General features: G+C 40.9%; 1 protein-coding gene across 1 annotated transcript; it reads left to right on the top strand.

Annotated features, from left to right (window-relative positions):
- The first annotated feature begins 256 nt into the window (after positions 1-256).
- On the top strand, positions 257-9,199 carry LOC100169858 (toll-interacting protein-like). The gene is made up of 6 exons (XM_014127093.2): positions 257-460; positions 5,249-5,398; positions 5,523-5,705; positions 5,883-6,035; positions 6,127-6,214; positions 7,045-9,199. The coding sequence occupies exons 1-6, from the start codon at positions 428-430 to the stop codon at positions 7,263-7,265; spliced, it is 828 nt and encodes a 275-aa protein (XP_013982568.1). The 5' UTR covers positions 257-427; the 3' UTR covers positions 7,266-9,199.
- Positions 9,200-9,565: the final 366 nt, after the last annotated feature.

Raw genomic sequence — 9,565 nt, forward strand, 5'->3', positions numbered from 1 at the left:
GGACCATGAGTGCATAGCCTATGCCTTCCTGTCCTCATCTGCTTTTCCTCTATGCACATGTTGGTAAAGAAGTAAGACAGGTTAAAGCAAATTCTGGCTGTCCTGTTTTTTGTGAAAATTAAGGAGAAAAGCTATTTACTATTATGGATGATTGAGAGGCACTATATGTTTCTCTCGCCCAAATCAGACAGAAATTGCGACTTCACGCTTACCGGTGTCCTGCAACGCACCCACCAGAAGCGGAACGACGTTAAGTCAGCTGATTATCAAACCAGCCCCGATTGGATTCTTGGCGTGACACGATTGGATAACTGGCGAGCTTGAGTTGTTTACTTTTTTTGCGAGTGATATTTCCCCTCTTCTTTCTAACTGTATACGGTTGCAGTAGGTTTTCGTTATTTGTGAAACTGACACACTTCAAAACGGAATGAGTACTACCATTAGCACCCAACGAGGACAGGTAAATATAACGACTAACGTTAGATAACAAGCTATAGTAGCTAGCTAATGTTAAATTAGCTAACGAACACGGATAAACACCATTTTAGCTAACGTTAGCTTCAATAATCACTCGTTTTCATTTTAACCCAAATTGGCCAGATTAGCTGTAGCTAGCTGCAACGTTTTAATGCAAACAAAACGGTAACGTGAGTTAATTTAACAAACATTAGCTAGCTACAGATTTTACTAACTTCCAGCTAGCTTGCTGGGTCGTTTTTACGACAGCTAGCTAATTTAGAAGCCTAAAGTTTGGCAAGTCTCTCTTGATATAGCCATATAGCTAGCTTGCGCTCCTTAGGTAGAGCTTGCCAGGAGCAATAACCACAAAGGCGTAGTTAGCATTCGGCTAACTAGCTATGAAAATGAACTACTTACTGGTTAAATCTAAAGTCAACTAGACAGTTATATAGCTAACTACTTCTTCGATGGGGTTTAACGGCGATTGGTTTCCAATGTCAGTGGTCCATTACCGCCTCCAGCTGGACGGGGTATTGAATAAGAAACTAACAAGAAAACATTCCGGGAAAGGTGGGAAAACGACATACAAAATAAAACACGTCAACTAACAAAATAAATAAAACATCATACTTCTCCAATCACAGTCCACTCAAAAATACATCCCTGTGATGGGGCTACATTCACTGACAGGATGTCTTGCACGGCTGTGAAATCACAAAGACACAAACGTTCAGCAGCATTCACAATGATTCCATTTTACTTAGACGTCTTCTCAGCTTGTGCTGTACAGTTTATGACCATTGCAATAAATAATACAAAGTCCACCTTTTTAACATGTAGTGTTTCACTATCCCTCGGTTGATGAGAAACCTTCACTGGTCATGGTGGCTCTACCATTGCTTCTTCCCCGCCACTTGTTCCTCCCAATTTTCTCACCACCTCCAGATAGGAGACACACTGGACACTCTTTACCCTTTCCACCTCATTCTCCTTCACCCTAACAGGGCACTCCAAGAATTCAGGCGCATGTTCACCTCCACAGTTGCAGCATTTCCCTTCATCTGGCATACGATATTCTTCCCGTCTGCACACACTTGACACAAGACCAAATCTTTTACATTTATGACACTGAAGGGGCTTGAGCACAAAAGTTCTTACAGGGTATCAAGGGAGAGACTCTTTATCAAAGAAGAGTAGCATTGATGAAGTGAACTTCTTTTCTCCGTCCGCCATACAGGTCAATCGACGTGCACCAACCACTCCATCAAAGTCTTCAGTTATATCCTCTGCCCTTATTTCTTGCGCCACCCCAGAAATAACCCCCTTGATAGGCGTCCTGCTATGGAAATCCATGCAGGAAACATTCCACTCCAATATCATTTTGACTCTTAACACACGCTTCTAACACATGCTTCTTCTGCTCCGCAGACACAAAGAAATCGAAATAAGACCACTTCTTGTGACTCACCGACTCCATACTTTCTTCCAACACATTCCAGATTTTCCTGGAGATGTTAAATGGATTTCCCAAGTGGCAATGATCCAAAACTGATCCAAAACCCTGATTCAGACCAAAAATGAGTCTAGTGGTTTCCTATTTTCCAACATAGCGTTACTTCTCTTGTTTCCCTTTTTCTTCGCCACTGTAACCCACTCATTCTCACTTTCTGTACTATTAGCTTCACTCGACTCACTAAGTTTCAAACAAAAACTTACCTTCCGCCATCTTCTGTCTAGCTAACTACTGTATTCACAGAAGTTGATTTATTTTTTTTATATATTTTTTTTCCGCTCCCCAGACACGATCAGGACACGCAGATTGAAATATCAAAACAAACTCTGAACCAACTATATTAATTTGGGAACAGGTCGAAAAGCATTAAACATTTAAGGCTGAGGTCTACATTTAACAGTTAATTTGACCTGGGATGTAAACATTGGGTTGTTATTTTACCTGAAATGCACAAGGTCCTCTAATCCACAGATAAAAGGGTACAAGTTTTATTAGTAATCTCACCTCCTTCAGGCTGCTGCTTCTTCTTCTGACTTTATTGGCGGTTGGCAACCAACTTTAAGGTGCATTGCCACTACCGACTTAAGTGTAGACCTCAGTTCATCTTTGAATCACCCACGTGGGTATATGCTCCTAAAATCCAATTAAGAGATGGCACGTGGTATATGCTCCTAAAACCCAATGAGGAGATGGGAGAGGCGGGACTTGCAGCGCGTTAAGCGTGTGTGTGTGTGCAATGTGTGTGCAATGATTGAATAACATGTATTTGGACATTTTATTTTGCAACGCACGCGACGCGAGCGGAGGGGTCAGCATGTGAGGCAAATGGCTGTAGCTAGCGTCTATATGGCCAGTTTAGCTAACGTTACTCGCCAAGATTTAAACTTGCTTGAGTTTCTCAGGACACAGCTAAACCAGTGTCGTCTGTTAGCTATTTGAGCTGAAGCCTAGGCAGGAGGTATTAAGCAACATTTTACTGAACCACCTCTATAGGGCAGTGATGGAGAGGCAAGCAAGATCTGATGATGTTGAACTGGTTTCCCAGACTGATTAAACCCTCACCAAATCACCCAACACTTTTTGTCCAATAACTAAAGATGGGGTAGTGATATTTTTATGACATTTTCAAATAAAATGTAATTAATGAAATTAAAATGCCATATTATGCAAATGTGGCACTTAATATGCAAATTAGTCAGTAGGAAAACACAATTACAGTAAATAAATCCCAATTTAAAGTAGGGATTGTCATATTATTAACAAATCTTAATGTTTTATGCAAAACTGAGAGTTTGTAACAATTTATGAAATTAGAACAACTTTTTTTATGATTTATAAAAATGTGATACTTAATATGCTAATTGACTGTGTACACAAAATACAACAAGTTAAGACCATTCATTTAAACTAAGGTGGTCATTGTTAACATATATTGATGTTTTATGCAGAACTGGGAGTTTACACTGAGGAGTAATACCCTGACTACACCACTCGCGTCACGTGCGCTGCAAAATAGATGTAGAAATCCATATTATTAAATTATTGCACCCACACTGCTCATGTGCGTCAACGAGCGTCTGCGTTGCCAAGGGCTAAAATATAAGTATTTTCTATTTGTGACGCAGTTTGCGCTGCAAGTCCTGCCTCTCCCATCTCCTCATTGGTTATACCCACGTGGGTGACTGAAAGACAAACGCGGTCGGTGGCGGTAATGCACCTAATTTATGAAAGTTGCCAATCGCAATATAAAGTTCAGAGAAAAAAAGGCCTGGAAGGAGGAGAGATGACTAGAAATGATTCGGTTGACCGTTTTATGTGTGGATTAATTGTCGGAGTAGAGGACCTTGTGCATTTCAGGTATAATAACAACTCAATGTTTATATCCCAGGACAAATTAGCTAGCAAGTGCTAGCTAAATTGCCATAAATGTTTAATGCTTTTCGACCTGTCCTCAAATTAATGTAATTGGTTCAGAGTTTGTTTTGATATTTTAACCTGTGCGTCGTGATCGCGTTTGGTGTGGGGGGACAAAATAAATGTGTTCATGATTGTGCACGATGGCGCACGCGCACAGCCGGTTTGGGTTTCGTGTAAGGTGGAGCCCATGCGTGTGTACACACACACACACACACACCAGGGGTGTCAAGAGTACATATAATTGGGATTAATTACATTATCATGAACAGAAAGCTGGCTTACTATTTAGTATTTACCAATTAGCAACTGTTAGGCAGTTTATATCACAGTTATGTTGGATTTAGTTGTCCAACTGAAGAGGCCTGGAGTGCCAAATATTAGGCCCAACCCTGTGCCACCTGCATACACACTCTGCATATCCCACACACACAGCATCCACAGCATACCTTGTCAGCTCGGGGATTCGACTTCGGTTGCAAGTCCAACACTCTAACCACTATGCTACCTGCCACCCGGGTTTCTATAGTTTTGATAGCAATTAGCGACTTTTCCTAATCAATTCTGCCGAAAATAAGAGTGGGAGAAGTTGTCTGCAACAGAAGTCATATCAGAGGCACAAGGGGAGGGGGGTTTGCACCGGGAGAGGGGGCGAAAATGCTTCGTCAGGGACCGCAGCTGTGCCGCAAGGCAAAATGTCAACTAGCAACAAATCAAGGAGCCAATAGTTGGTCTCACTGAAAAATAGTTGGCAACACTGGCTATGACGCTCTACTTTGTAACCTGTTATGTTTTTTTTCGTGTATCTGAGGAAAACATGTAAACATAGACCCGAAAGAATATAGTTTTACCTTATATTTCAGTCCAAGGATGTCCAATACTCATGAAACACCCTCAGGACTTTCCAATACTTCTTAGCAATACAATGTCACACCGATCTTACTATGGTAGGTTGAGGAATACTTACGCCAAGAGCAAATATGAACACGTTGATTTTGCGGGTTTCACAAAAAGGGCTGTCCCACAGAATTCTTAGCATTGCACTTACTTTAGATTTGGGCTCATGTCGCATAAATATCATAACATACCGTATTGGGATTTTTAGGCATTGTTAACAACTGCCACATTAATGTTTTCAAATGATTAATGTACTTTGACGACCACGTTATTGACATTTAGTGGAAGTAGATTTGTTTACTCCTGTTCTTTGTAGAATTCTCACATAGTGTCCATTGTTTGTCGCGTCAGTTAACACCCTATCAATGGTGTGTCCGTGAAATCGCTGCATATTATGACCTTTTTCTTCCTCTAGTGTGGTTTACCTGTCCTCACTCTCACAATTCCTCTGCTCGTCTTTTTTAGGTATACATTGGGGAGTTGCCTCAAGACTTCCTGCGTATTACTCCCACCCAGCAGCAGCAACAAGTTCAGTTGGATGCCCAAGCAGCGCAGCAGTTGCAGTATGGGGGATCCCTGGGCACTGTAGGACGGCTTAGCATCACTGTTGTGCAGGTAAGGTGTTTTTAACTGCATCTGCTTGGTCTTTCCCTAGAGTCAAGACTTATTGTGAGACACAAGGTTATGAATGCAGTGGGAATGTTTTCCTGTGAATCACTTATGTCCCTCTTCTCTCCAGGCCAAGCTAGCTAAAAACTATGGTATGACACGCATGGACCCTTACTGCAGGGTCCGACTAGGGTATGCTGTTTATGAAACCCCCACAGCCCATAATGGTGCCAAGAATCCACGATGGAACAAAGTTATCCAGTGCACTGTCCCACCTGGAGTAGACTCCTTCTACCTGGAGATCTTTGATGAGGTGAGGAAGAAGGAATTAGGGGGCGGTGGGTGAGGAGAAGTTCGTAACTTATCGGCTCGCAACTAGGCCTGTCTGGAGTTATTGATAGCAATCTACTTTGTGTTTCTTCTTGAAGATCATCCTTGATTTTAGGGACAAGTTATTGATTTTAGGTGTTTGTGCTGGTCACTTTTCCAGAGGGCATTCTCCATGGATGACAGAATTGCATGGACACACGTCACCATCCCGGAAGGCCTGAGAGAGGGCAGTGTGGTTGATGAGTGGTACAGCCTCAGTGGCAGACAAGGCGACGACAAGGAGGGCATGATCAACCTGGTCATGTCTTATGCTGTGAGTTCATAAAACACACATGCTCACATTGTCATTGTAGGACAGTTTGAAAGTTATTGATTGATGTTCCTCTTGGCTCTCATGCTTTCAGAACATGCCAGCAGGTATGCATATGTCCCCACCCGTTGTCCTCATGCCCACAGTCTATCAGCAGGGGGTAGGATACGTACCCATTGCAGGTGAGTAGAACCATACTGTGACGTAGTGTTAGGTTGAATGAATAATAATAATCCAAATGGATTCCAAGAAAACTCGAGCTAGATTAATTCACCACACTGGGTGTTGCAGCAAAAGCACACATACAGGTCATAACACGACTACAGGCTACTGCAATCCACTAGATAATTACACTCCTCATACACAAAGAGCCTAAATCTAACACTACTTTTGATCTCTAAGAATATATAAAAACTGTATATTCAGAGTATATAAAACAGTAAAGATACAAGACAGTGTTATAGAACAGTAATTATGATCTATCAGCTCTAACTCCATCAGCCCTATTCCACCCTTATGGAATCATTCTTGCCCTCAGAGACAGGCCCCCTTTCCCTCTTCCCAAATACAATGCACATAGATCTTTCCATCTAACCCATAACATAATAATTACTACTGCTAGGCTAATTATACAATTATAAACAGATTAAAATGGGCTCAAGTCAGTCTTCAACAGTTGGCAATCTTGGACAGAGACACTGCAGCCATCTAAGGCCCGATTCTATTTTGATTGCTAGTCTACGTTCCAAATGGAAGTGGGCATAGCTTGCCTTTATGTAAGTGAAACTAAAGGACGAAATAGACCACGCCTCTGACTGACCACAGAACATTGTCATTTTCTGTTCATTTTCCTGACTATTGTACATGTTGAATTGCCACTGCTCATCGGCACCCAGCAGGTGATCTACTTACTGTGCACGGCTGATGTTTATTAGTGTGTGTTGACCTGTTTAAATTATACATTAATAGGAGATTGTTGCTTACCCATTTCTCTCTGGTTTGCTCTTCTCAGGAGTGCCCACTGTATACAACCAGGGAATGGTGCCCATGGGTATGCCTGCAGCACCCACAGTCGCCGCACAAGAGGCTCCCTGTAGCGAGGAGGATCTTAAGGCACTGCAGGACATGTTCCCCAATCTGGACAGGGAAGTGATCCGCACTGTAATTGAGGCCCAGCAAGGTAACAAGGATGCCGCCATCAACTCTCTGCTGCAGATGACAGAAGAGCTGTAACAGTGGAGCCACAAATAAATCCACTGTGGCGGCCAGAACATTGCCCATTCACAGCAACAGCACCCTGCACAGTTTGTAAATATGCACTCAGGCCTGCGAGCTCTCAACTGTCACTCACACTAAATAAAATATAGCAGTTTTTTTTTTTTAAACCATAAGCAGATGTCCATATCTGAGGTGTCACACATTTTTACATCTGTATACATTACCATCTGTATTATGAAACAACGTATAGCTTTGTTCCTAGTCCACATCTGGGATTGGGACAAATTGGTTTACCTATTGATAAGTGCTGTGATGGCTGGTTGGCTTCTCAATTTTACATTCCGCTTTATTCAGAATGGGTTATGTACAATTGATGTTGATGCAGTGCTACTGTATATGGGGTAATGAAAGGAATTGATCCTGCAGAAGCTTTAGATCTTTGTGAAAGCAGTTGTTGTGAGACATTGTTGAGAGCTCCCTAACCTGTCTTCTCTGTATATGTGTATTGACCAGTACTGTCCTGAGCCTATCTGTATTTGATTGAGATTGATTGATATATATATATCAATCTGTCTAAATATAGTTATATATTATAAATTATGAAGACAAGAGATTTAGGTATGCAGCGGTTCAGAGCAGAAAGAGAACTTATCACAATATAACAAACCGCGATGACTTAGGACATGTGAAAATTCCCACACAGCCAATGCCTATCAACCTCTCAAATGTTGAGGTTAATTTGCCACCATTCCACTCTACTCTAGATAACGCCATATGATTTTGTACTTCTCCAACCAAAAATGCCTCTCCCCGAATGTTTCAATATCACTGGTCAGTGGTTTAGTAACAGTGGGTAACTATGGTGGAAGAATATATCATGGTAATCCAATATCAAATAATGACATGGTAATATCAAATTATTGAATGCAGTGAAGAAATAAACTTATTACTGATATCATCCTTTTCCTTCACCCTATCTGAATTCACAGGCTTTATTGCAAACCGTTATAGGCTGTGAAAATCCCTGCTGGATTAATAAACAAAATTGTGTGCACAACCCAATACCATGATATTCAGAACATTTGTAAATGTTGGTATGACTATCTTACAGATAAAATGTAATGTCCTACCACTACCATATATAGGCCCACACATAAAGAGGAGACTTGTAAAGATCCATTGACATGAGGTATTGAATGTTGCCGGCCCCCAAGGGTCTGATTTTAACATGGGGTTTTCATTTGATATTTGTATAAGCTTAATCTTCAAAGATGTGCATATATTTTTCCAAGGAAAGATCCTCTGTTTTGGTGTGATTCATTAAAGAAAATATATAGTACATTTCCTTTATGCTTAGGCCATCTCCATGAGTGTCATACAGTATGTAAAAATACTTCTTGTTTAAATTTAAAAGACCCAATTCTGGGCACTTATGTTTGATTTAGCGCTCTATCCCCTCTTGATTTAACAAATTTCTCTACCTTTCACTTTCGTGAAGACACAACAAGCACTTTCATTTTAAATGTTGGGTTTTCTTCTCTGTTTTCCCACATGTCCCATTCTCATAGACATATTTTGAACATGATTGTGTCATGTTTAGCCAGACATCTGTATAACCCCTAACACTTCCAACGTTTATCCATTCTACTTGTTTGTTGGTGGTAGTCCATAAGTAAATGTATCTTCCTAAGCTAAAGAGACCATAACATTTCTTTCACTTTTACAGTCCTTTTAGATCAATGTGCACAAGGATGTTCAAAGGCACTCAAGCGGAAGTTAGGAAGGTTGTTCTGATTCTGTTGCAATGGAATGGCAAGGCTATGTGCTACAGCAGTTTATCTGGTTTGAATGTACAACACTTTTTTGGCATCAAATTATGTTTGCAATTTGACATTTGCTCTTGTTTCTTTTACTCATGACACATTATGGAAATAAATGTTTTATCTGCATGTGTTTGGTCTTGTAGTGTAGATCTCATCGTGGTTTGTTTGCTATGCCATTTTTGGACTTGATGATTGAAATATACCATAGACTTTTGAAGAATATCACTTGTGCTGCGTTTACCGTTAATGTGGTCTCTGTGATCGCTGGAACATTGCCTTTAAAATGTGCATATAGTGGACAAACGTGATTGGATTGAATCTGGCCCTTAAACTATAATTTTGAACTCATGGATGGTACATCAATAGAGACAGAGACTGTCTGAACTGCAGATTTCCCCTTTAAACCCCACTATGTTGTCAATGTCACAAGAACATCACTACCCTATTCTAGCTACATATTTTATTATACCCCTACTGTCTTGTGGCTTACTG

The sequence above is a fragment of the Salmo salar genome, chromosome ssa11, assembly GCF_905237065.1.
Source record: "Salmo salar chromosome ssa11, Ssal_v3.1, whole genome shotgun sequence".
Lineage (NCBI taxonomy): Eukaryota > Metazoa > Chordata > Actinopteri > Salmoniformes > Salmonidae > Salmo > Salmo salar.

Coding starts and splice junctions, on each gene's coding strand:
- LOC100169858 (XM_014127093.2), top strand. CDS start 428: ATGAGTACTACCATTAGCACCCAACGAGGACAG. Junction 6,036..6,126: donor ACCTGGTCATGTCTTATGCT/GTGAGTTCATAA, acceptor TCATGCTTTCAG/AACATGCCAGCAGGTATGCA. Junction 6,215..7,044: donor AGGATACGTACCCATTGCAG/GTGAGTAGAACC, acceptor TGCTCTTCTCAG/GAGTGCCCACTGTATACAAC.